The sequence below is a fragment of the Arvicola amphibius genome, chromosome X (genome assembly GCF_903992535.2).
Source record: "Arvicola amphibius chromosome X, mArvAmp1.2, whole genome shotgun sequence".
NCBI lineage: Eukaryota > Metazoa > Chordata > Mammalia > Rodentia > Cricetidae > Arvicola > Arvicola amphibius.
In genome coordinates this window covers 96,908,173-96,935,536 of record NC_052065.1, presented here as the reverse complement: position 1 = coordinate 96,935,536, position 27,364 = coordinate 96,908,173, and the positions used below count along the sequence as shown (strand labels likewise).

Genomic DNA, 27,364 nt, shown 5'->3' with positions numbered 1-27,364 from the left:
AACTCTTTCTCCTATTCTCACAAAATGACACTTGTTATCCAAGATCAAGAGGCAGTCTTGTAGCCAGGTGGTTACACACGCCCTTAATTGCAACATGCAGGAGGCAGAGGCAGGTGGATCTCTGAGTTTGAGGCCAGCCTGGTCTACAGAGTGAGTTTCAGGACAGCCAGGGCAACACAGAGAAACCCTGTCTCAAAATCAAACAAACAAATAATAAAGAACCAGTCCTGTTCCTAGTCTTGAGGACTCTCAGAACTAGAGAAAATCAGAGCTCAGCAAGACAACATCTAGTCTTCCAAGCTTCTGGTCCCTTCAGAGTCTCATATAGTGAGAGGATAATCTTGAACTCTTGATCTGATCCTCTTGTCTCGTCTTCCCACATTCTATGACTACAGGCATGAACCACCACATAGACTCCAGTCTCTTCTCAATCTTATGTTTTGGTGCCAATGCCTGAGTCCTTACCTTGATGGTGTGTGATCAAATCTCTATCTTATTTATTCATTTATGTGTTTTTTATTATTGCTTTTACTCCATCCAATGGACTAAATTGTACTAAATGACAGGAAATTTTAGCCTCACCCAGTAGAATATTTAATGCTATGGTTTAAATATGCTTCCCCCCAAATTTTATGTGTTGGAAACTTAATCCCTGGAGTCATCTATTAATTATATTTAAAAAGCAGGATCCTTGGGAAGTGGTTGAGTCATAAGGGATCTACCCTCACCAATGGATTGACCTGTGCATGGATTGATAGATTAATGGGTTTATTATAGAGGCAAATGTTTTGTTTGCTTTGTTATAGAAGCAAACTATTTCCGACTTGCTTGTTCTGTCTGCACAGATGTCATATCTTTCTCAATTTTATGCAGGAAAACAGCCCTGTGTAATGTTTGCTGGTGTTGGCTTCATGCACTTGGATTTTTCAGCTTCTAGAACTATGAGACAAATACAACTATTTCTAAATTACCGTGGTTTTAAGTTATAGCAACTGAAAATGGACTAAGACAATGCTATAGAAAAGGGAGACCATTGCTAACAAAGAATACCTGAGAATGTAGATGCAGCTTTTGGATAGGGTCATGGGCAGAAGCTGGAAGAATGCGAAGATCCAGACTAGAAAAAAAAGAATTATATTACTACAGACAGAGCATTAAGGTTAGTTCTTGTAAAGGCCCAGAAAACAAGAATGAGAAAGTTCTGTAACTCCCTAGAGATTAAGTATTGATAAACCACTAAGGGTTAGAACCGTCAGAGAGATTTCCCAATGAAAGTAAGTCAAATACAAATGTGGGATACAAACGTACAGAAATATGGAAAGTAAATATTATTCTGATAAGGTCCTAGATGGAACTGGGGGAAAATAATGGAAACTAGAGTGAAGGCCATGTTTATTATTCATTTTTTAAAAATTGTATATCATGGACTGGGACAATATGAATTGTAGACTTTAAGAGCAATGAGCAATGAATGAGTCTGAAAGAAGAAATTTCTTTTTCTTTTAGCACTCAGATTAACCAACATTTTATTGATAAGACAAAAATGATAAAGCTGATAATGTTTATAGTTGACATTATGTAAGTCACACCTAAATTAGATATCATCTTTTTTAATCATTGCATTTTCAAATTGTCTAGCATATTATCATACAGAGACCAAATTACCTCCATTGTAATAGTTTTTCCCATTTCTTAATATAGAATAAAATTCTCTCTTAATTAATTCCTCTCTTTAAGAATTTCTGCTTCCTTCCTACTGCTTTTCTTTTCTTTTTTAATTTTTTTTATATTTTTTATTAAAAATTTCCACCTCCTCCCATTTCCCTCCCCTCCCCGCACTTCCCCTTCCCCTCCTTCTCCAGTCCAAAGAGCAGTCAGGGTTCCCTGACCTGTGGGAAGTCCAAGGTCCTCCCCACTCCATCCAGGTTTAGGAAGGTGAGCATCCAAACAGACTAGGCTCCCACAAAGCCAGTACATGCAGTAGGATCAAAACCCAGTGCCATTGTCCTTGGCTTCTCAGTCAGCCCTCATTGTCTGCCACATTCAGAGAGTCCAGTTTGATCCCATGCTTTTTCAGTCCCAGTCCAGCTGGCCTTGGTGAAGCATTCCAGTTAGTGAAGGACTGAGTTTTGTGAGTTCATGGAAATTTTAATTTTTTTCTTTGACAACTTTATACATCTATATAATGCATTCTGACTGTTCTTTCCCCCACCCTCTCATCTCCCTCTGCTCCTTCCATCGCCACCAGTCCCTTTCTTACATTCATGACTTTTGGTTTTGTTGTGTAACCCATTTAGTTTAACCAGGGCCACCTAGTTAAATGTGACCATTGGATTAGTACTATCCACTGGAACCTGGTGAAGTCACCAGTGCATACACAGCTCAATTCAATGACTATAGTGATATTTCATTTGTCTTTTAATAAATAAAGCTTGCTTGAAGATCAGAATGCAAAACAGCCACACTAGTCAGTTATATAGGCCAGAAGTGGTGCCTGGGCCAGTGTGTATCCCTGGCTGTCCTGGAACTAGCTCTGTAGACCAGACTGGCCTTGAACTCACAAAGATCCATCTACATCTGCCTCTCAAATCTTGGGATTAAAGGTGTGCACCACCACCGTGCAGCCGCTATGGCTAACTAGTGTGGCTGCTGGGATGAAAGGTGTGTGACACCACTGCCTGGCCTGTATGGCTGACTAGTGGGGCTGTTTTGCGTTTTGGTCTTCAGTCAAGCTTTATTATCAAAATACAAATGAAATATCACTACAAATGACTTCCCCTCTCTTTGATCTACTGCTGGTAAATATGCAGCAGCGAGAGGTAGAGACCCCAAGCCTCTCCTTCACCCATGCCTGACTGTTGACAGGCCCGTTCTTATACAGACTCAATGCATATAGGCTTTTGCAGATGCAAAGTTTGTGATTGCAATGGATGTGTCCTGCACAGAACATGCCATTTCCAAGCCATTCTTCTAACATCTGGTTCTTACATTCCTTCTGCCCTCTCTTTCACACATTGTTCCCTGGACCTTATTGGAGATGGTGTAAATGTGTTGTTTAGGGCTGAGAACTCAACTTACTCTTGGCACCTTTTTATAGCCATGAGTCTAATGCATTCATTAATGTTCACTGAGAAGAGAGACTGCACTGATTAAGGCTATGATTATCTTCTGTCTATGGCTATACACACATTATTTAGAATGCAGTTTGATGCTGTATCAATTTAACTAAATGACAGTATTCAGTTTCTCCCTGAGACCTATAACCTTCCATGCCATGGGTTTTTTGACTTGGTTTAAGGAACCAAACATAAATTCCTTCCTTTAGAATGGACTCCAAATACAATCAGAAAAGCCTCATAACAGTAGTGCCAATACTATAGAAATGGGTATAGCTTACCTGACAGGGTGGCTTCTTAGTTCATACTGTTAAAGCTAGAAAAGACTATTGGGGCCGTTTATCTTCCCCAGCACCTTCTGGGACTACAAAGCAAACTTCCAGCTCATTTTCAATTTGACTCCTCTGTCTTGCGACTAAGATGTGTGCTGTGTTCAGCATTAGGGTCCTATCATGTAGTTCTAACGGGCAATCAAGAGGAATGGAAAGAATGTGTAATGCTTGTGAGGGGGAGCTCTAGGACTTCCCTGAGCAACAACTCATAAGGAGGTATTTATTCTACCTCTAGCACTGAGACTCTTGTTTAATAACCCACATCTTCGAAGAACAGCTTTTTCCAGCCTTTGTGGCTACTTTTAACTGTGTGCAGTGAAATGGGATAGCAAAGAAATAACTTAAAATAGAACTTATAATTAAAAGGGAAACAGAGCAGAAAGATTTAGAAAATTCACATCCCAGCCATGTGGTAGAGACTAAAAGAACATTTCAAAAGAAGAAACCAAGAGTGTAACTGAGCAACTGTTTGATAGAGACATTAATACAACTAGGACAGAGGGATCATCCAAATAAAGGAAGAAAAGCACATTAGGCATTTCAGAAATCTTCTGCCCCTCCCATTCCAGGTTCAACATTTCAGGGGACAGAATGGTTTTACTGACAGGCCATGGCCATGTCCATATGCTCATTGCCCAAGTCTGCCTCAAGTACTGAATCGCAAATGTGACTGCAATGCCTCTTATCCTCCTTAGCTAAAAGTCAAGTAGGACAAAGGGTGGCTCAACCTTCTACTGTAAAAGAGCAAGCTGTACTTGGCAATGTCTACCGTGTGCTAATTCTGCCAGTGCACACAATACAATGGACAGAGACATGGAGACTTCCATTTGGATTTCAAAGCATATTACAGACAACCTGGAAAAGCAGTCAGAGAATTGTTGCATGATCAGAGTCATTACAGACAGCCCTGATTAGATAAATATTTGATGGAGGAGGGTCATCTGTCTGTGTTACTTTTATTGGCGAATAAAAAAACTGCCTTGCCCCTTTAATAGGACAGAAAATTAGGTAGGCGGAGTAGACAGAACAGAATGCTGGGAGAAAGAAAGCAGAGTTAGGCAGATACCTCAGGCAGACATCATAGCTCTCCTCTCCGAGACGGATGCAGGCTAAGATCCTTCTTGGTAAGACACCACCTCGTGGTGCTACACAGATTACTAAATATGGGTTAAAGCAACATATAATAATTAGCCAATAAGAGGCTAAAACTAATGGGCCAGGCAGTGTTTAAAAGAATAGGGTAAAGTTAGCCAGGTGGCGGGAAGCAGCCCGCTGCTCCCATCACAACAAATATTGAACAGGAGTGTGTGGTTAGAGTTATCACAGAGATTCTCCATGAAGATAGTGCTTACTGGACCTGATGTAAGGCAGCCACTGAGACCCTAGAACTATAGAGCCACCAGGGTGCAACTCCAAACTGGTAGAGCTATAGGGAGGGGTGACTTTCCACGGCCTTGAGGGTCTAAAATCAATATGTCTAAGAAGGAGTATGTGAAGGAGTCAATAGTAATTATTCTAGTGTTTAAGACTGATTTATCCTGTGGAGGTTGAGACATGTGTGGGACTGGTTAACGACTTTCTTCTCAATTATTTCTCCCCTCTGAAACAGGACTAACTGACAGACAGTAATAGTTTATTTTAGTTTGTTTTCTTTTTCATTGCTTTTGAGAGTGATTGTGAGAACACTATAGTTTCATAACTTTCCTTTCACATACTATGAACCAAATAGTTCATTTCGTTTATCACCCAAGGTCTTCTAAGCCAGAATTGGAATCCCTGGTAATAATTTCCATCTTCTAACTATGTGGCTTTAAGCTGCCTAAGCAAAATAGAGACTCCTAATTCCTCTATTCCCACAAAAGCTCCTCTTTCCATTCATTTCTTATTTTATTTTGCTGGCAAGCATGTTCTTAGCAAGATCTGTAGCTAAAAACACTTGTAAAATAATATATGGTTATTTATATTGAATCCTATCATATAGTTGATGGCAAAATGGTGACCACGTACCACCGTGGTCTCCTGTCTGTACCAGAGTTCTCCACCATATCCAGAAGCCATATTTATGTTAGCTAAATGAACACTACTCGTGTGATGTGTAGTGATGTGGACAAATAATTAGTTTGTCACTAGAGGGCTGAGAAGGGATAGATACCGTTCTCTTTCTAACAAACAATCTACAAAGGAATTTAATTAAAAAAAAAATAACATAGAGGCCTATGGAAAATGAACCCAGAACTATGACCTCCCTGAAAGACTGTTTGCATCAAACTCAGCTCCAGGCCCTTCTGCAATGGTAACTAAAGCCCAAGTCACACTGGCAAAATAGGGTTTCATTTTTTTGTAAAGTACAAGAAATATATTGGTGAGACTTTCACTCCTGAAATTGTCCCCATCACAAGTTGCCTGGGCTCAAATTCTGACTTCACTACTTTCTAGTAGTGTGACCTTGTTCAAGACATTTAACTTGTCTTCAGCTAAGTTTTCTCAAATGTAACATGAAGACATTATTATACCTAAAGCCAAGAGTAATCATAAAGACTAAATTGTATTCTTCAGCATGTTCATTGTATGCGCATACTCAATAAATAGTAACCATTAGTGTCAGGCTTATCCTTGCTAAGGTGAGGCTTGCCACTATTATGTATGTTAATGATGTTTTAACTTTCTTTGTTGAATTAATTGATTGTGTTTTATTTATGTACACACATAAATGCACAACTGTATATGTGTATATGGGGTGCATGTGCCATGTAGAGAATACATGCTGATCTCTGGTGTCTTCTCTATCATTCTTCACCTTATTTTTTGAGACAAGGTCTCTCCATGAGCCAGTTAGGCTAAGTTGGCTGGCCAGTGAAGTCCAAGGAACTTCCGGTCTCAGCCCCACAAGCACTGTGGTTCCAGGTACATGTCACTATGAACAGCTTTTTACATGGGCACTAGCTATATAAACTCAGGTCCTCATGTTTCCACAGAAACTGTTTTGCCCACTGAGCCATCTTTCCAGGCCCGTATTATTGATTTTTATTTAGCTTTTTAAAAATCAGGTGAGTTCTGTGGCTTTTTCCTTGCTGTGGTTTGAATATAGGGCACATTCTCTCTAGTCCCATATATTAGAAGATTGACCCTAAAATGGTATTTTGGGGAGGTTCTATGAACCCTTAGGTGATAAGGCTTAATTGGAGGTCCTTACATGATTGGGTATACACTTTAAAAGGATTGTGGCATCACAGCCAGCACTCTCTAGCTCTCTTGCTCCAATATGAACTCATGCCATTGCCATCTGCCACCTTCTTCAGGGGCCAAACCAATTTACCATCGGATCATGGGTTTGAACCTCCAAACTATTAGCTAAATCTTTTCTCTTTATGAATGTATCATCTCCTATACTTTTGTAGTAACATGAAGCTGAATGATGTACTCCTATTTTGTTCATTGTAGTTGTCCAATCTAAATTATTAACCCAAATCATTACATACATTAGCTTTAATATCAGCTGACATGATCCAGCAAATTTGAATTCTTATGGCTTTGTTTTTCAAGTCTGGAAAACAGATTCTTCCCCATCTGATGCCAATGCCTGTCTCCAAAGTAGCTCATACATCACAACTACTAGCTATCTAACCTTCTGTGTGGGCAGCAAAGAATAGTAATGGATGTGATTAGATATTGGTGTTCTCCATTTCTGTGTAATACAGAAAAATGAAATATCATTTCTAATAGTTTCTGGAAAAGGCTGAACATTGATTTTCTCTGATATGTTAGGACGGGGGAGGACAGACGTAGCAGATGGAAAAGGAGGATTGCAATTTCAATCAATCTAGACATAAGGCAGGAGATTAATTTCCAACATGATGCTGTCAGGCTACTTCTTTGAGGAAATGGCCATCAGAGAGGATGAGTCTGTGAACAGATGGTGCTGTGGGCATGAATGAAGTGGCTACTGAAAAGGGTCTTCCTATTCGTTGCAAATAGGTAGTCCAAATTTCAAAAGGCTATGGTAAATTCTACCAAGAATGCCTGTCTAAGTCAGAAAACATAGGGTCCAGAAAATTGCCAAGTAGTCTATTCAGGGTTGAGGCTAAAGGAAGCTGATTTATCACTTGGGTCCCTTATGAACAGAAGCTCTATCAAAGCTTGAGCTAGACTTAAAAGCGAGGAGACTATGCCATCACCTATCCCTCTGTGTCATCCTTTGTCAATAAAATTTAAGAAAAATATAAAAAAGGTGATTTTCTCTCACTCTGTTCACTGCACTGCTTGGATGAGCTCTTAGCTGAGCCATTCTATCCTATACTGACTAATCTAGAAGGATCCCAAGGTATAATCCTTAGTTTTCAACAAGGATTCCTTGGGGGATGGTAGGAACAAACTCAGTAGGGTCTAAATGCAAAACCTCAGAGAGAGGCAGGCAATGTAACTTCTTTAGTGGCCATGTCCTTAGCACACATCATTGCAAATTCTCAAATTTAATCAAGTCAGCTGATGTACCAGGTTTCTTGCAGATAATATAAGCCAAATTTAATTTATTAGCCTGATGATTTCCCTCTCTTCTTCCAAAATCCCTGCCAGCTTCTTTTTTATTTCATTAAAAAAGATATGGTTTTAAACTGGAAGCCTAAGATCATTCAGCCTGATTTTATAGTTCAAAGAGAAGGCAAGTTAGGTAAGAAAATAATAAAATTGAATTTTGCATTTGACCTCTATCTAAACAAAAACGATAGTTACAGGATATTTGAAAGGTCAACAATAAAGCCTGATCCTCACACAAATTTAAAATGAAGATATGTCAAAATGTTTATCTTATAAATTAAGAAGAAAATTTGTAAACAGGACTTTGCAAATTGTGGCACATAAACAAAATCCTGTGGTCATCACCTGCTTTTTCAAATACTATTCTGTTGGAGCACAGTCGTATCCAATCATTTAAAGCATTGCCTGTGGCAATTTTGGTCCTACAATGGCAGCATTGTAAGGTCCCACAATGCTGAAATACTCTCAGGTATTTGACGGGAAAAATATTATAGACTGCCAAGAATGTGTAAATAAATTTATAGGTGTATGCAGCTGATCAATTATCTGCACAATTAAATGTATCCCACCAGATAAGAAATATTTGCATTGTAATGTATAGAACAGTATGGTTTTTTAAATTAAAGGCATAAACAACCCAAAAAATGTAGTAGGTAGGACTCCCAATTTCCTGTTTCACACATTGCAAAGTTGTTCTCAACTTTCTTTGCCAGTTGCTAAAGAACCATTACAGGGGGCTGGAGAGATGGCTCAGAGGTTAAGAGCATTGCCTGCTCTTCCAAAGGTCCTGAGTTCAATTCCCAGCAACCATATGGTGGCTCACAACCATCTGTAATGGGGTCTGGTGCTCTCTTCTGGCCTGCAAGTATACATGTAGACAGAATATTGTATCCATAATAAATAAATAAATAAATATTTTAAAAAAAATCTTTGTTTAAAAAAAAAAAAGAACCATTACAGGTAGCAAAGTTTATCTATAAATGAGAAGGATAAATACTCTATGGTAAATTGTAAGGCCTTGGGAAAGCCTACAGTTACTCTTTAAGACATTAACAGTTCATTTCTGGAAAACTGCAGCTTTCAGACAAGACCCAGGGGTTCTTTCTGGATGTTATCAATTAAATATAAATAACCTCTGTCAGAGATGATCCAGATATGTTTGTCAATAATTAATGTTTAATGACTTGATATTGGCTTTTCACCCAGAAGACTAGCTGATCAGTCGGTAACGTATAAGAATACAAAGGTCTAAGGACATCCATAAAATTTTATTAACTTTAGACAATAAGACTTGCACAGAAATACACTAAAATATAACAACAGTTCCAAGAAGACAGTACTGGTAATGCTCACTATAGCACAAATAATAGAAGCCCAGAGACAGATATTAGGGTTCAATCTGAAGATCAGAAAAAAAAAGCAGCCAAGCCACTAGAAAGCTCTTACCTCTATAAAATTTTCAGACTGAAAGAGAGCAAGTTCCTGGCTCATCCCACTTCTTATTCCTCTCTAGTGCTAGGATTAAAGACATACACCACCACTTCCTGGCCTCTATGACTAACTAGTGTGGCTGCTGGGATGACAGGTGTGTGCCACCACTGCCTGGCCTGTATGCATGACTGATATGGCTGTTTTGCATTCTGATCTTTAGGCAAGCTTTAGTTATTAAAATAAAAATGAAATATTACTACATTTCCCCTTTTCTCTAAAATAAAAAGAAGACTATAACTAATATAAGAAAAATTATAAACTTAGTACAATAACTATATACAAAATATATACAGGAGATAACTATATCAACAATGTCTATTCCATTTGCATTTGACAAATTCAGAGAAAATACTCTATATATCCTATCTCGATGAGTTCAAAGTCTTGTACCTAATTTACTTCCTATCATAACTTGCTTTCTGCATCTGGTAAACAAGGAAAACTCGACTATCTAGTTTTCCATTCCCTCAGAAACCCAAGAAGGAAATTATATTAGCTGAATAAGCAGTAAATGCGAGCAAACAACTTCTAAAAAAAATGTGAGAAATGACAGAAACAGCTGGCTGCATGGACAGTCACCCACAGTTCTTCTGCAACTTTGGCGCATCCATCTTCACCCTACAGGCCTAGCATTTTGGACAGACCTTCCTTTCTGTGAAGCAGAATATTCTGAAGGGCTCTCCCTCCTTGTCTTGAGGAAATTTGGCAGTCACTTATTTCTGTGTCCTGATTGTCCAATTAGGACAGCATACTGTCAGAAGTCAAGGCAAGGGCATTTTCTTCCCTGATGGCTTACTTTTGCCACAAAGAAAGTAAACTCCACGTGGAGTTTCTGTGATGTCCATTATCTTCTCTGAAGTAAATCGGTGCTGCCAGGAGCAGACATATCTCGTTGTCATTTTAAAAAGAACTGATGTTATTAAAAACATCTTTTTAATTGATTTTTATATTAAAACATCTTAAATGCCATATCCTGTAGATCTCTGAAGTGTTCAAAGATATATGTCTATCTAAAATATATCCTTGTTTGACCTTGAAAACATACTTAATGTGACAATTTCGATTATAATAGGTGATTAACTACTAACCTGCATTTCCTTATTATTCTAAACAATTGATAATAATTTTCAAGAACAAGAAATTTGTATTACTGTGTTAAATGAGTTGCATAGGTACAGTACTTTGAACACGAGTTGAAATGTATATACAGTATGTTCTAAAAAATTAATCTCAAATTTGTGTCAGTATATAAAATTTGTATAAAATACAAAATTCTAATCCAATGTAAAACATTTAAAACTAGTAGTTGCTTTTTAAAAGGAGATTCAATAATCTAACATTTTATTTCATCATATCTATATCCTCCTTTTTTTCTTTTCAGAGTAGATTCAATAATCTACCCTTTTATCATATTATATTTATATCCCCTTTTTTCTTTTCAAAACAAGAACTCTATCTCTGACCTTCTTTGTTCAACTTTCTTCCTGACTGTAACAAATAACAATGTGTAAGCAAACCTCCTAAACAATAACAAATATCCATAACCCATTGAATGATCAAAAACCACACACCCTACCTCTTGGGAATGCAGATGTTGTATTCTGAAACTTATTTCCTACTTTCAGGGGGTGACAGTATCTTTAGGGGATTCTGAAAAGAAAAAATTGGGTAATTGTCAAGTCCTGAGAGAGGTAGCTGTATCATTTGTTGTCCGCTTTCTGCATAGTGGGAACATGCAGGGCTTGAGTCCTGGCTAGAGTAGTCTGTTAGGCTGGATCACCTCAGCTAGCCATCTCAAAATTGTTCTGAGAAGTTTGCAGTTCAGAAGCTGATCTTTAGGTAGTATTTTTCAGCTTAGAGGTGTTATCATAGTCCTGGAGGAATCGTCATTGTGGGTCCCCATCCTCCTTATGGAGATTTAAGGGTCACTGTTGGACATACTTATGGTTCACTTCTGAGAACTGTTAAGAGACTCAAACCCAAAATCACGTAAAGAAAGGTAGATAAAACCGTTTTCTAGAATTAGTTACTGTTCTATATGACCATTAATATCATGACAAAAAGTTTTATATGTGCCGGGCGGTGGTGGCGCACACCTTTAATCCCAGCACTCGGGAGGCAGAGGCAGGCGGATCTCTGAGTTTGAGGCCAGCCTGGTCTACAAGAGCTAGTTCCAGGACAGGCTCTAGAAACTACAGGGAAACCCTGTCTTGAAAAAAGCAAAAAGAAAAGTTTTATATGTGTGTGTATGTGTGTGTGTGTGTGTATCTTTACCTTAAGAAAAGCTGTTAAAGAGTCAATATAAAAACCAAAGGATTATGAGGTTAGTGACAATAAAGTCCTTAAATATTTGTTTTTCTTCTGTCCCATACTTGACATGAGACAGAGATTTTGGATTTCACTTTAATAAGCATGCTTGGGCTTAGAGAAAGAGAGAGCCACACTCTAACTCCAAAGCCAGCTTTGATGTTTATAATTAGACTGCAACTACAAAAAGACTATTTGCATTATGTGTCCGTAGAGAACAGCAGAAGCAAACATTTGGGAAGATTTATGAAATTTTATCCTGTTGGAAATGTGATATACCAATAGGCCAATTTTCCTTGAGACAATTTTTTTTGGAGAATTCCAAAGGCTGGTTGATTCACCAATATGCTGAGCATCTAGTTGCTCCTGTACCAGCTGATCTAAAGCCTGCAGTTTTTCTATTGTTAAAGGCCAATGCTTAACCCGTACAGGTTTGTCTGTCAGCCATTTTAAAGGTGGGTGCCTTTGAAATATCAGCAGCTGTTGTTCTTATTCAACCTGATTAGTTGGTGACTGTTCTTTATAATATCTTATAATATTTTCCCAGAAACATACATTAATTTATGGTTTGTTTCTAAGATTGGGGGAACGTTAATCTGAGTATTCCATTGCTGTAATGAATCACATCCCCCAAAATTCATTGCTATGTTAGCCACAATTGGTTTTCTTATTCCTCTCTGTCCTTCTGTCCCTATACATTTGACCCATCTTGCACTCTGCTTTACCAGAGTTAAAGTTCCAGCCCCTAAAAACTGAACATTTTCATCCTGAAGAGGTCAATTTGGATGCCAAGCTGCTAATGAAATTATTGTTACATCTGCACCTGGGTCTACCAGACATTCAGTGACAACATCAGTTATTCATATTTTTAATTTTGGTCTTTGTTCATTTTTAGAAGTTTGTCAAAATACTTACATAATGGTTTCTTCTGAATGTTTTGTTCTCTCTTCTGTAGTTGTTCTATTATCGAGAGCAGTATGGTTTCTTACAATAGACATTAGGTTCTTTAATTAGTCTGAGAAAGTGTTTCCAATATGATGCCAGGAAATGGTTGAATGAGATTTGGCATAGGGGCCTACAAGAGTCCTCTCACAGAGTTTCCTGATGTCAAAGGATTACCTTGAATATTTCTCATTGGCCTACATTCAACTATTATTTGTCTATCTTCTGAATTTGGTATCATTCCACTTATTGCTGAAGTCAGTCTTGGAAAGAAATCAATAAAGGCTTTCTTTGGGCCCTGTATAACTTTAGTAAATGACTCAATTTTCTTTGCTAATTCTGTCCCAAGCATTCAAAGGTACTGCACGGCATAAATCAGGGTGTGGTCATCATATGCACCTTGACTTTCTATAGTAGCATATTCTCCTTTTCCAGGAATTTGAACTTGGGAGATTTTTCTACCTCTAGCTTTACTCTGTTGTTCAAAAATCTGAGCCACTTCTCTGAACCAGGTACTCCATTGTAATTGTGGACCACTGTCCAGCCCCTATGGCTAACTAGTGTGGCTGCTGGGATTAAAGGTATGTGCAACCATGGCCTGGCCTATATGGCTGACTAGTGTGGCTATTTTACACCCTGATCTTTAGGCAAGCTTTATTTATTAAAATAAAAATGAAATATCACTATAGCTTACTGAACATGGTAGGGATGTGTTATCAACCAAAAGCCCTAGGTTAACTTGCATTAAGCAAGAAGATAAGCATATATATATATATATATATATATATGTGTGTGTGTGTGTGTGTGTGTGTGTGTGTGTGTGTGTCAATGAGGTAAGAAGATAAGCAAATATACAAAAAGAATGAGGTAAGAAATAGTTTTTATTTTTAAAAAATTACTTTTCTGGTGAGTGTTTTTGTTGATATACTGGGTTTTGTTCTGATAGTTTTAGAGACCACATTTGCTGAAAACTTCATACATTCCCATATGGGCGGTCCACATGTACACAATCTCCATTTATACTATGCCCAGCTGTTTTAGTTATGTTTTCAACCATGTTGCAAAATACAAGAAACAAATAATGTAAGTGAGGCAGGATTTATTTGGACTTACAGTTTCAAAAGACTCAGTTCAAGGCCAGGGGGCGTGGTGAAACATAGTGGTTCACTTCCTGTCTGCCAGGAAACAGGGCAAGGGCTTATAGAAAGGGGACAGTGCAAGATATAGGCCTTAAGGTATGTTCTCCCCACCTACTTACCTCAAACTCATTCTCTCCCCGTATTTTCGCCATCTCTCAATAATGTCTTCAGATTATGAATCCATCAATAGATTAATTTTTTAATTCTTTCAGAGCCTTCATGACCTAGCCTCTCTAGAAACACCATCATAGACATCCAAAGATATGCTTTACTAAATTCCTAGACTTCCCAGTCTGATCAAGTTGAAATTGCAGGTTAATGACGGTTTGCTCTGGACCGCATCTGCTCATCATCTCAGGCCCTTTGAACTTTTCACAAACCCTACTTCCCTTTATTTGGAATGTCTCACCTTCCCTGGTTCCTGCCCCCAGTCAAAGTGATCAAGTTGCAGCTTCCTCCCATACCTTTCACAGACACATTTTTGTTTCTTAACTGACGTATTCACCAAAAATATCAGTCTATGGCTCTGGAGTGTAGTTTTTATTATACACTGTGTCATAGGAATGAAAGATATGTTAAGTCAGACACTAGGAAAATAAAGATGATGCCCTCATCCAAGCCCCAACAGCTGGAATTTTGAGTGAAGGGGCTGACAATGGTAATTTACACTTACCCTCCCTTGTTCCTTATCTGTTCTGAAAAGTAGGGCTGGACAGAGTTATTGTAGCAAACCATTGGACTTGGGGAACTGGAGAAGATCAGAGAGGCTGATTTCTTCCATTCTTTGATTTCAGTTATCACTATTGGCTTAAGACTATCACAACCATAGGGTCAACCTTGACTTTCCCTTCATGATTCATGATGCAGAACCATCATTTCCTGATGTTGTTCCAACCAAGTATCCAAACTCACCAAAATTGAAACATAACCTTAAGAACTCTAACCCTACAAAGATGGAAAACATAATTTTATAAGCCTTAATTCTACTTCTATTTCTATATTTACCATCCATTCTAGTTTTATTTTTATTGATGTGATAAAATGCCCTGACCAAACAAAATCAACTTAGGGAAGAAGGGATTTATGTTAATTCACAATTCCAGGTTACAGTTTGTAAGTGTGGAGAAGTCATGGCAGTCTGCACATGAAACAGTCACATCACATCCGCAGTCAAGATCAGAGATCAATTGGGCAATAGTTGCCTGCATACTGAAGAGGACTCAAACTGCTTTCTGTTCTTAGGCACTTCAGAATCTTCGACACATGAAATGGTGCCAGTTACAGTGCGTAGGTCAACTGGGAGATGGGCCTCTGAGCACGCCTATCGGGGAACTATCTTGATGATGTTCTTTAGCTTATGTGGAATGACATGTCCACTCTTGGTGGTGTCATTCCCTGGCAGGGATCATGGACTATGTGCTTAGACGAAGGGTGCTGAGCACTGGCATGTATTTAACCGTGTCTTCTGACTAAAGACGTGATGTGATCAACTGCTTCATGCTCTTCTTGCTTTGACTCCCCTGTGATGATGGCGTGTGCCTCCAACTGTTCGCTACAACCAATCCTTCCTTCCTCAAGTCATTTTGGTCAGGGTATTTTGTCACAGCAACAGTAAAGAAACTAAGACACTCTTCAGTAAGGAAAGAAGCTTTTGCATAAAGGCAGGGCTTCCCTAGTCTGTTCTATTGCCCAACAGCACAGAGCGCAGTGCTAGACCCACAGCAATCTTTAGCAAAGAAGAATTCAAATATCCTCTTCTCAAATTAAGGCTTGAACTTTTTTGTTTACAAAACTCAACTTCTGCATCTTGGATAAATACAAGTTTATTTCTTTGGGGCCTCCCCCCATCCCAGTTGAGAAGGCAGATAGTTCGAGTCTTTGTTTGCCAGGTTGACCCTGAATTCAAGATTCTCCTGTGTCTATCTCCAAAGGTTGACAAGTATAAAGAAGGAGGAAGAAGTGAGTGAGAAGACAACGTGAGCAGCATGTTAGAAAGCAAACCGTCCCTCCACCCTCACCCGGAGAAAACTGTCCAACAGGTTGACACCCACTCCACCTTCTCCCAACCACTTGAGATAATGACAAAGATTGGAAAATGTCCCCTCCCTAGAGAAAGGACAGACCTTCCAGATATGAGCTCTTTTCTTCCTGGGCAGACGATGGCAGCCTGCTCACTTTCCATCTCTCCCCACTCCATGGCTTTACAGCAGTTGTATTCATGTTCATGGCCCACTCAGACCTATTTCTTCCGAAGCCTGTAGGCTTATGTTAATTTGAGATTATTCTTTCCTGTGTCCAATTTACTTTATGAGCTGAGTTGTTCACTTCCCCTGATTTTGTGTGTAGCTTCCATTTCCCAACGTTTTCCAATGCTTACTCACTTCTCTAGCCTAGCAATGGATGACTGACAGCCTTCAGAGGCCAACGCAGCTACTCAGTTAGGAAAGCGGCGTTTCTTGCAGTCTGCTCCCCTTAATTTTCCTCCCTCTCCCCCTTTAATGGCCACTTCCCTGTTTTAGAAATCCCTTATACAAAGTGATTTAAAAAATAAAAGGAAAGAAAGGAGGTAAAAATTATGAAAGCCAGTATCTCGTGCTTTTGTAAGGTCACCAGTAACTGTAGATTGTTATTGTTGTAGTCTTTAAGAAATAAAGAGAGTGTTGATTAAAACAACATTTTTCTACTTAATGAGACTCCCAACTGTCTTCCTCCCCATTGAAAGTGAGTTTTGACACTGTGGACTTCTTTTCCTCAAATGTAATCAGATCAGTATTTCCCCCATCTGCTGGAATGATATCCATGCTTCACGCACTCAGATTTTTCTTCCAATCACCTTCCCCTCACTGTCTCGGTTCTCCTCAATCTTCTGGTTCTTATGTGAGTTTAGGGAGCTCCTGGGCTTCCATTTTATTTTCATTTTTGAGACAAAATCTCCTGTATCGCTAGTGTCATTGACCTGTATAGATATAGCAAAGGATGTCCTTGAACATCTCTGAGGTGCTAAGATTACAGGTATTCACAACATTGTCCAGTTTCTATGGTCCTGGTCACTGAAACAAAGACTTTGTGCATGCTAGACAAACAGTCTACTAACTCAACTGTGACTTCAGACCATCTTGCTTTCTTTATCGGCCTGAAAACAAACTAAGTCCCCGAAGATTTATTTTCAATCTAACTCATTTATCAGGGTCTATGCTCTTCCCCAGGTGTGCTCTGGAATACATAATGACTCTGGATAAATGGTATCTATATACCATTTCCACCAAGCATCGCATTCTAGACATGACAGCTTTATCAAATGTCCCCTTGTCTTTAGCAATGCTGCCTGAAGCATGGAATTCCTCATTTACAATATTACTTCTCCCTACCAATACCTAATTCTTTCTACCTTCCTGGACTTGGAAGAAATTGAATTAATCCTCTAAAGTCCTGTATGTATACAAAGTCAATACCATTTGTAAGAGTCTTTTCTGTTGCCATTATGGCTTTATTTAGTTGCATGGTCTTCAAAATGACTGCTTGTCTTTGGTCTTTGAAGTCAATAATTCAGCAGTCTCAACAGCTCAAGTACAGCTAAACATGTAACACCATAAACTGTTAGGACTTTATGATCTGTGTGACTCAGCCAGAAGACCACAAGCAACATCTTCTCCTTCTTTGTTTTCCTTGTTCTGTTAGATAGAACTGGACATATCATGATAGCCTAATTTTAAGAGCTGACCTTGACAATTTCACTACCTGGGTTGAATTTTGGCTCTCCTACTAAAAACTACATAATCTTAGGTGTATCCATTAGCCTCTCACAGCTTCTTCCCATGGGAAGAATACCTACCAACTAGGTGCTGTGAATATTACATAAGTAAATGCAAGTAAAGTGCTTAGGGAAGTGCCACACAGCAGCCCACAAACATTACCTGTTTGGGTAAGAAGTTACAAGAGACTAGAAATTTCAGTTTCTGAATTACCAACTGGAGCTTCTTGTGTTCCTAACAATAACCCTGCCCCTCTGTGTTTCTCATTTCTTGCATATAGGTACCCACTCTGCTGATGGACACCCAGTTCTCTGAGTTCACACCAGACATCACTCCCATCATGTTGGCTGCCCACACCAACAACTATGAAATCATCAAATTGCTTGTCCAAAAGCGGGTCACTATTCCACGGCCCCACCAAATCCGCTGCAACTGTGTAGAGTGTGTGTCCAGCTCAGAGGTAGACAGCCTGCGCCATTCAAGGACCCGACTGAACATCTACAAGGCTCTGGCAAGCCCCTCACTGATTGCCTTATCAAGCGAGGACCCCATCCTCACTGCCTTCCGGCTGGGCTGGGAACTCAAGGAGCTAAGCAAGGTGGAAAATGAGTTCAAGGCTGAGTATGAGGAGCTCTCCCAGCAATGTAAGCTCTTTGCCAAGGACCTGCTAGACCAAGCGCGCAGCTCCCGAGAACTAGAGATCATCCTCAACCATCGAGATGACTACAGTGAAGAACTTGACCCACAGAAGTACCATGATCTGGCCAAGCTGAAGGTGGCAATCAAATATCACCAGAAAGAGGTAAGCTGAGATCATCTTTGGTTCCTGAAAGCTTAAAGCTTTCAGTGTCCACAGCATCAAAGCAAGACTCAGTATTTTTCTACCACATAAGACTTCAACCATGTGTGGTTGGCTAGGGCTTCCAGTTAGACCCTTTATCTGTGATACAGACAGCTTCTGTGTAGTTTCTTTTTGACCAAAAAAGTAGTCACCTGATTCTTTGAAAGGAAGGCATTTTAGCATTCAACCAATACTTGTCAAGGACTGTTCTCTGGGTTTAGAATACCGAGGAGAGGAGAAACAGCAGTGTTCCTGGTTTGAAGATGTTTTACAAGTTTAACTTTAGTATATTTTGGAACAAAATTTATAAAGATAATGATCTTCATAATTTATATAATAATACGAATATACCTGATCACTTATTATTTTACAGTTAAAAGCTTTCTTTATGTAGGATATGAAACAATACAGCTAGTTTCTAGCTTGAACATAAGTAAATAAAATCTAATTTTATCTTCACAAGATTATCTACACAAAGTAAATTTAGCATTTTCATGATAAAAAAAATCCCTTAAGTTCCTTGGAAATAAGGCTAGAAAAATGGCTCAGTGGTTAAGAGCACTTGTTGCTCTTACAGAAGACGCAGGTTTGGTTCTCAGTGCCACTTGGTGGCTCCCAACTATCTGTAGTTCCAGTTCCAGGAGATCCAGTGATCTCTTCTGAAATCTGTGGACACCAAGCACACATATGGTACACATTCATACATGCAAGCAAAACACTAATACACATAAATCATTCAAAAACTTGAAAACGTTTCCTTAAATGCGTGTGCTTTATGTGTCATAATAAACTGAAGAGAATGACATATTAATTTTTTGTTTATTATTGTTATATCCATTTTTTCCTTATTTTTGTTGTTGTTGTTGTTGGTAGTGGTGGTGGTGGTGTGGTGTGTATGTGTGTGCGTGCATGTGTGTGCATGTGTGTGTGTGCATGCACACCTAAGAATGCATTTGTGGCATTTGAGACAAGGTTACATGAAGGAAGCTCCTTGGACACATGATCTTCTTCCCAAAGGACTGAGTTTACAGACATGTTCCACTAGTTTCAGTAGTTGCTTATGGGACGGAGCGGGGGAGTTGTTTCATTTTGGGTTTTGGTTTCTCTGTATAGGGTTTCTTGTAGCCTTGACTTGTCCTGGAACTCACTCAGTAGACCAGGCTGGCCTTGAACTCATAGAGATCCTCCTGCTCTGCCTCTTGAATTCTGGGATTAATTCGGGGGTTAGAGAAGAACAATGGGTGTTCTACTCCACTGTCTGCTTTTTCTCTTGAGACAGGGTCTCCCATTGAACTTCAAGCCAGGCGAGTGGCAAAGAAACTCCAATAATCATTCTCCCTGTCATATCCCCCCTCCCCCAAACACGGCGCTGTAGTTACAGCATGCACAACCATACCCACCATTTTACATGGGTTTGTGGGATTTGCACTCTCAGGTCTTCATGTTTACACAGCAAGTGCTCCTACATCCTGAGCCATCTCCCCAGCCTAATTATTAGTTTAAGAGGGTCCTATCCCGTGATGTAATGCAACAAATTCAATCAAGAGTCACATATTCAGAGCCCATAAACAATTTGGAGACATTATAAAGAGATAACTTTCCTAATAACCTTAAGACCCCGAAGAAGGCTGGTAAAAAGAATGAGCAAAATTCTCTGTCATAGGCCGGAGGTATTCAAAGAGTAACAACCTCTACATGAGAATGGGAGAATACTCAAAAAGGAAAAAGTGTTTAACAGTAAATCAGGCATGGTGGTGCATGCCTGTGATTGCAGTAAATCAGGCATGGTGGTGCATGCCTGTGATAGCAGTAAATCAGGCATGGTGGTGCATGCCTGTGATAGCAGTTTCAATCTTCTCTTGGTATATCCACATTTCTTCCTTTAGGGAATGTTTGGTAGGTGACACGGTGTTTAAGTATGGACCTCTGTATGTTTTTGATTTGATTTGATATTGGATCATAGAAGATTATCTTAAATATGAGAGCAGTTTCTGAACTTGAAGTTTTGAAGAACGATAAAATTGTTAAAGCGTAGGGGATATGTAGAGTTAATGCATTTTGCACTATCAAATAGCTATGAGCCTATGAGAAACAGACAGTGTTATGACTTAAAGGTGATATGTTCCCCCCACAGGATCGTGTTTTGAGTGCTTTCTCCCCAGCTCATGATATTATTTGAAAGTTTGTAGAGCCTTTAGGCAACAGGACTTGGGTAGTAGGTCTCTAGAGCAGGTCCTACGAGGTTATACTTACCACTCAATCTGCCCATGTCATTGCTTCCTGATCCCTAGGCAACTGAGCACCCAACACCATAGACAGAACCTGCTCTCATCACCATGGCTTTCTTATTATGGTTAACCGCAACCCGCTAAAACCATGAACCATGAGCCAATATAAACCTTTTGTCCCTTAAGGTATTTCTGTCATGTATTTGGAAACAGCAAAGAGAAAAGAACCCGGTATAGTATTGCCCTCAGAAACAAAATCCTAGCCTAAAATGGAAGATAATTCATTATTCCCTAAAGGGCTTTTTCTCTGCAGTTTCCCTCATAATTATTCCTACTACGATTCAAAATAGGATCTTCAAAAGAATTTAATTTGGTGAAAAAGTATGCTCCAAAGAATTAAACAAAAGCCAATTCCGAATTAAAATTTTTACATAAAACAGTAGAATGAGGAAGCATTTGTCTCTTGGTAACAGGTGCAAACTGTTGGATTGTCCTTACATGTTAATTAAATCTTCAGGTATTTTCATATTGACATTTGTTGGTGTGGAATGACTTCGGAAATGTCACAATTTCATATATTCTAGTCTGTTGACAGATACACCAAAGCCTTTAAAAACCATGTTATTTCAATTGTTTCTTTTAACCATTAAAAGTAAGCAGAGGGGCCGGGCGGTGGTGGCGTACGCCTTTAATCCCAGCACTCGGGAGGCAGGGCAGGCAGATCTCTGTGAGTTCGAGACCAGCCTGGTCTAAAAGAGCTCCAGGACAGGCTCTAAAAGCTGCAGAGAAACCCTGTCTCGATAAACCAAAAAAAAAGTAAGCAGAAACGTGTAGTCTTCATTTTACAAAAGATGAAGCACCATGTTCATTTACTTCTTAGAGATCATCTGACAAGTAAGAAGAAGACAGTCAGGATTGTGGTACAACATTCTCATTGGTTATATTCCACGACCTTCTGTTGAATAGAGACTTTTCATGGCAGTGTGGTAGCCTAGAAATTTACTACTAGGTAATTTAAGGTGACTACAAGTTTTTTGGTTTTTCAATCAAAGTTTATTAGTTAAGATCTCTTAAGAACAATCATGAGGTTTGGAAAAATAGTCAATAAAGATCATAAGCAATTATAACATAATAACTTGAAAAGATCATTACATATAAGGATGCAGATATGTAGCTTATAGAATATATGCATAGCCGGGCGGTGGTGGCGCACGCCTTTAATCCCAGCACTCGGGAGGCAGAGGCAGGTGGATCTCTGTGAGCTCGAGACCAGCCTGGTCTACAAGAGCTAGCTCCAGGACAGGCTCTAAAGCTGCAGAGAAACCCTGTCTCGGAAAAAAAAAAAGAATATATGCAGGCATAGAGCTTTCCTGCTTTAGCTCGAGCATTAAGATTCGTTCTTTCTACTTCAGTGCCATCTACCAGCCTGTCTCTCTTGATCTCGACACCGCTAAATTTGTCTCAAAATATATAGCCTTGCACCCTCTCCATTTCTCTATGCAATACAAAATCTGATTTTGGCATTAACCTCAAGAAGATCCAAAACAAGGCTACTTGAATAATGGACTAGCCAATCACTCCACACTCCTGGAAGAGATTTAACATCTCAATTGGATACATCCCATAAGCATATTATTATTATTGCTCCTTTTAATTTAACTATCTACTTAATCTATATCAACTACCATCTAGCTTCTTCTAGCAATATCGTCGGGTTGACTAATTTTCATAAGGCACAGACTAACTCACTTAGGAAGTAACCCCATCTCAAACAATTGTGCAACTCTTGGCAATTTAAACTGTTCTCTCTACTGAACGTACCCTCCCCACTAGCTCTTCTGCTTACGTGTGTTCTTACTGCTAAACTTTCTCCTTATCACCTTTACCTCTATTTCTAACCCTGTTCCACATAGCAACCATACTTAATACAACAGTCTATTTCTTGAAGTAGAATTACAACGTAGCAGTTCTTAAATGCATATGATTATACAATCAAAGCCGATACTGAAATTACATTTAGTTCTTAGATGCCATTACACTTCCATCTCCCCAGGTGTTACAAGTAAATAAGAGGCTAAGCAGATCCACTTATCCCGAGCTTCCACCATCTCCTTGTTCTGACGTCTAAGAATCGCAGTGTCCATCCATTATTGCTCTGTCTTGTTTAAGGCCTTGTCTTATTGCAAAGTCTAGAGTAGACTTCCAGGCTTCTCTTGTTAGGGCCTGCTTCAGTTAATTGAATGCTCTCTAAAACACTAACAGTTTTAACCAAGTCTTATTAATCCATTGTGGAATGGTTCTAAAGCCTATATGCTAGAGTTCTTGGATTGCTCTCTACCCTGTAGTGTGCCTATAATGTTTGCACAGCATCAAGTTTGCTCTCTCACAGGTAAATTGCTCACCGAATAGAATGAATAGGAGACTGGTGGCCTCTCTCTAGATGTTTCCTAAATTGGTCCAGTTATTTATGATTTGAGTTTTATTTTGACAGAAAATTATACCCCATATCCTACAGTTAGAATTTCCCTGACAGTAATATATATTTCCCCTAGTTGTTTCTAAACCCTTACTTAAAATGTAGACTATGTTTTCTAACTGTCCTACAGTTCTTTGATTGTTATCATTATTGGTAAATATTCTTATTGAATGTGAAAAGAATCTTAACTGTTTCACTAATTATAATTATTACTACTCATTAACATTTCCTACTGGCATGGAAAAATAAACTATTTCTTCTTTCTTTCTCCAATCTGCTTAGGCTTATTTTAAGTGCATCACCTATTTGCTTCTTTGGCTGTACCTATGTGCCTAGAATCTTTTTTCTATTGGGAAAAAAAGACTCAGCTTGCTTATAAAAGATTATTATAGCAAAAGTCATACTATAATATGTAACTAACCTCAGCATTTGCATTTTACTATAATTTTCATTTATTCTGTTTGACTTTTGTCATATATCTGTCATGTTAGTTAGCTCGGCCTGTATTATAATCTATATTAAATGCCATATTAATTTTTTAACTACAACATGCTTTATGACTCTACATAAATTGGCAAGAAGATATTACTATCTGTCCATGGAGGGGAAAGAATTGGATGGCATAGGTTGGTATAATCTGTGCATTTCTTGTACATTTATTTAGTTGATCTCTGTTTCAGCATGAGGGTTCTTCAACTATCATACTTCACCTTTCTGACACATGGAAGATTATTGTGTCACAAATGTAAGGTTAAGGTTTAGCCATCCTACTACATTAGGCTTTCTAGCCATATGTCTTAAGCTCAGTTATACTCAAGAAGGTATGCAATTTCTCTTGTAGACCATAACCTCCAGGCTGACGACTTAAGCGTTTGACTTGCTGTTGATGAAGTCCTTGTCAGGCCTTGTCTTGCCATTCTAGAACTTCTTTCTTTGGTCATTGGTACAAGCTTCAGTTTCCATCAGAGAAAAGGATTGTAAAAATGCTGCAGCATGCATCAGCATTTGTGGAAGCAGTTTTTCATTAGAATATCTTGGCCCCAGAATTCTCAAAGGTTTGGCCCAAGTAGATCTGGAACAACCTTTCTATACCTAGAACATCTTTCTATACTTTTATTGTCTAGAAGATATTACACTTTCAGAATTACTTGCCTTAACCCTGCCATAGAAACCTGTCTTTTTAACATTCAATGTTTCAACATTGTGCTGTCCATGTGAAAATATTCACTGTAATATGGGCGTGATTACCCTTAGAATGTCCATGGATCCCAGAATAGTAACATTAAGAATCTCTATGTGGTAAAGTTCATCAGTAATTCACTCTATTCTTAGGTAGATTCTGTCCCTTGCTATTATTCAGTCATATGAAGAATTGTAATAGTACAAGGAAAGGAAGAATTGCATAACTAAAGTCAGTCGTTTGAATAAAAACTTAGAAAAAATAGTTTTGCCAAAATGAAATCAAAGCTTCCCTATTCTACATGGCTTTAATAATGAAAATATGCGTAACTAGTAGAAAACACTTAATGCTAATGCTTAGAAAACAACATATTTGAAATAGAAAAATGATTTTAATATGCTGAATCTTATTCGCTTTCTGCATCATCCTTTATTGCAGGGAGGATATCCTCATAGATGTCAGTCATATCTATCATAGTTTCATCCAGATCAAGCATTAGGTCTTCATCTTCTTTTACTGAAAGTATTGATTCTAAGTCCGAAAGATCAGCAAGATCCGGCAGAGAATCTTCATCAGAAGGAGGTGCAGCTGCTTCTGCTCCTTCCGCTGCTCCCACTGCTCCCGCTGCTCCCGCTGCTCCCGCTCCTTCCGCTGCTCCCGCTGCTCCCGCTGCTCCCGCTGTTCCCGATGCTCCCGCTGCTCCCACTGCTCCCGCTGTTCCCGCTGCTCCCGCTGCTCCCGCTGCTCCCGCTGTTCCCGCTGCTCCCGCTGCTCCCACTGCTTCCGCTGTATCATTCTGTTGTGCCAAAGGAGCTTGTTCCTGTGAGACAAACTGCAACAGCTCCTCAGCTATTCTTATTAGCTGGGCTACGCAATCGATAAGTCCAACAACCAGTGCAGGGATTGACACAGATTCCATGGCTCAACCCTCTTCTCAAGAGATAAAATATTACTGAAAGCAAATGAGTTCTTGATAAGAGTGGATCTTGTGGAGTCGATTAATGGCCCTTCTGTTGGCTTGGAGAAGAAATGGGGCAGTTGGTGTGATTATGATGATGATAATCAAGTATGGAATGAGTATAGTAGAACTACAGAGCTTTTTGTTGATGTTGGTTAATCTCTCACAAAATGTCTGAACTAGTAGTGGATTACTATTGTAATCACCACCAGATTGTCACATCCAAGACAACACAGCAAATCAGATCTAATAACGGAAAAAGACAAATACAAAGATCAGCATCCTTGCCTTTTATCCATACTTCAGGTTATAGATACAAGATAGAGCTACACGAGAATTGTCCATAGAGTTAAAGAAGATCTCTAGCTGTTGTTCTTCCTTTTGAACACCTAATGAGGATCTATTGCCTCCCTTTTCCTTTGAAATTTTCATGATATTTATTTTTGCTCAGAGATTTCAGAATAAAATGAGCATAGGTGGTGTTCATATCTCCCCTGAACATCTCCATTGAGAAAAGATACCCTATCACTCAGCCTTTAACTGTATATATTAGCATCTTTGCCTCTTTGCCATTTATATCTGAGCGGTTAAATGCTTTGATGCTTTTAGTTATTAATTAATTAAAGTTTTCAATTGTCCTGCATCCTGGGGACAGATGTTACTTGCAATAAATTGTAAATGCTCTTCATTTGTTCTTATTAATTAGGCTATGCAATCAATAACTCTATTAACTATTAGAGGAAATGACACTGATTCCATATCTCGTTAGTCCTCTCAATAGATAAAATATTACTAAAACGCTAGAGAAAATGGTATTTTGATGATAATGAATCCTGTAGAGCTGACAATGGTTACTCCACTCATTTAGATGAGAAATGAGGATTTTAATTTGATTATGATGGTGACCAATTGGGGCATGAGGCCAATGGTGCTACAGAATTTGATGCTATTTGGGGATCGTGTCAATTGCCGAAGATTAAATAGCTGTAGAATATTGACAGAGTAAGATACTAATCATAAATATAAAATAAGTGTACTACTAATAGAAATAAGTATTAATATAAAAATATTATATTTAGTGAAAATTAGACATAAAAGAGTATATACTGTATACTATTCACATAGAATGCTAGAAAATCGATGGTGTAAAAAAAGAATAATTGTATCTAGGGAAATGAGAAGTAATTAAGAGAATCATACGTGAACTATCTAGTGTGGTATTAATAGTTATATTTTACAGAGTTTTAGGTTATATAATAATATGAAATTGCTGGATCTCATTTATTACTATTGTACTTTTCACTGTATATCACCCCTCCGAAAGTAACCAAACATAATCAGTCCCCTACCTGCAAAGCATATGTTAGATGAGATGGCATACCCATAATAGTGTAATAAATTCTCAAATTTGTGGAAGGCCTATAACATGTAAAGCACCAGGAAACCTAATTTTATGTTTTAGTGTCTAATACTTACAATAAAATAACTATATGAAGTTGTGATTGGGAAAATTGAGAATCCTAGGTTATTTGTGGTCAGTCACATGGTGCAGCTTGAAAATTACTTCCAAAGATCTATGTCAAAGGAAGCGCGTTTGCATATCTACACTAGCATGTTTGCTTTCATGGGTCCATAGCTGACATCTCATTCTCCTAAACAGGAATAGAATGAGAGTGTTCCTTACAGTTGTTATCCCTTGAAACTGGCTAAATTCTGAATTGAATGCGTCTAACACAAACTGATGGAGAGATTGTTTCATGGAGATTCACAGATGTGTCCGTTCAATCCTCCCCCTCTGATGTGCTGAATTTATTTAAATGATGGAAAGTTACTCACCTCTAATAGAACCAAGATGGGCAAAAGGCTTACAGCTGTGCCTAGAAAATGATTGCTGGAGTTCTGCTTTCAAATAGGTTGCAGATGCTCCTGCAACAACCAAAAGAAAAAATTAACAGATACACACAGAGAAAAGAAAAACAAAGATAAATTCCAAAATCAGTAGATCTAAGGCTTTCAGAAAGGTCTGGAGACAGGAAAAATGCAGAGACCTTCCTAATGTGAGCTGATGG

At 38.7% G+C, this 27,364-nt stretch overlaps 2 protein-coding genes across 2 annotated transcripts in view; one reads left to right on the top strand and one right to left on the bottom strand.

Moving 5' to 3' along the window:
• Positions 1-27,364, top strand: part of Trpc5 (transient receptor potential cation channel subfamily C member 5) — a 132,209-nt gene that overhangs the window by 23,139 nt on the left and 81,706 nt on the right. The window contains exon 2 of the mRNA XM_038316885.1: positions 17,893-18,414. Coding sequence (XP_038172813.1) covers positions 17,893-18,414 — 522 coding nt within the window. The remainder of the gene's footprint in view (positions 1-17,892; positions 18,415-27,364) is intronic.
• Trpc5os (TRPC5 opposite strand) lies at positions 24,744-25,256 on the bottom strand. Its single transcript, XM_038316886.1, has 2 exons — positions 25,131-25,256; positions 24,744-24,950 (listed from the first exon to the last, which is right to left on the bottom strand). The coding sequence occupies exons 1-2, from the start codon at positions 25,254-25,256 to the stop codon at positions 24,744-24,746; spliced, it is 333 nt and encodes a 110-aa protein (XP_038172814.1).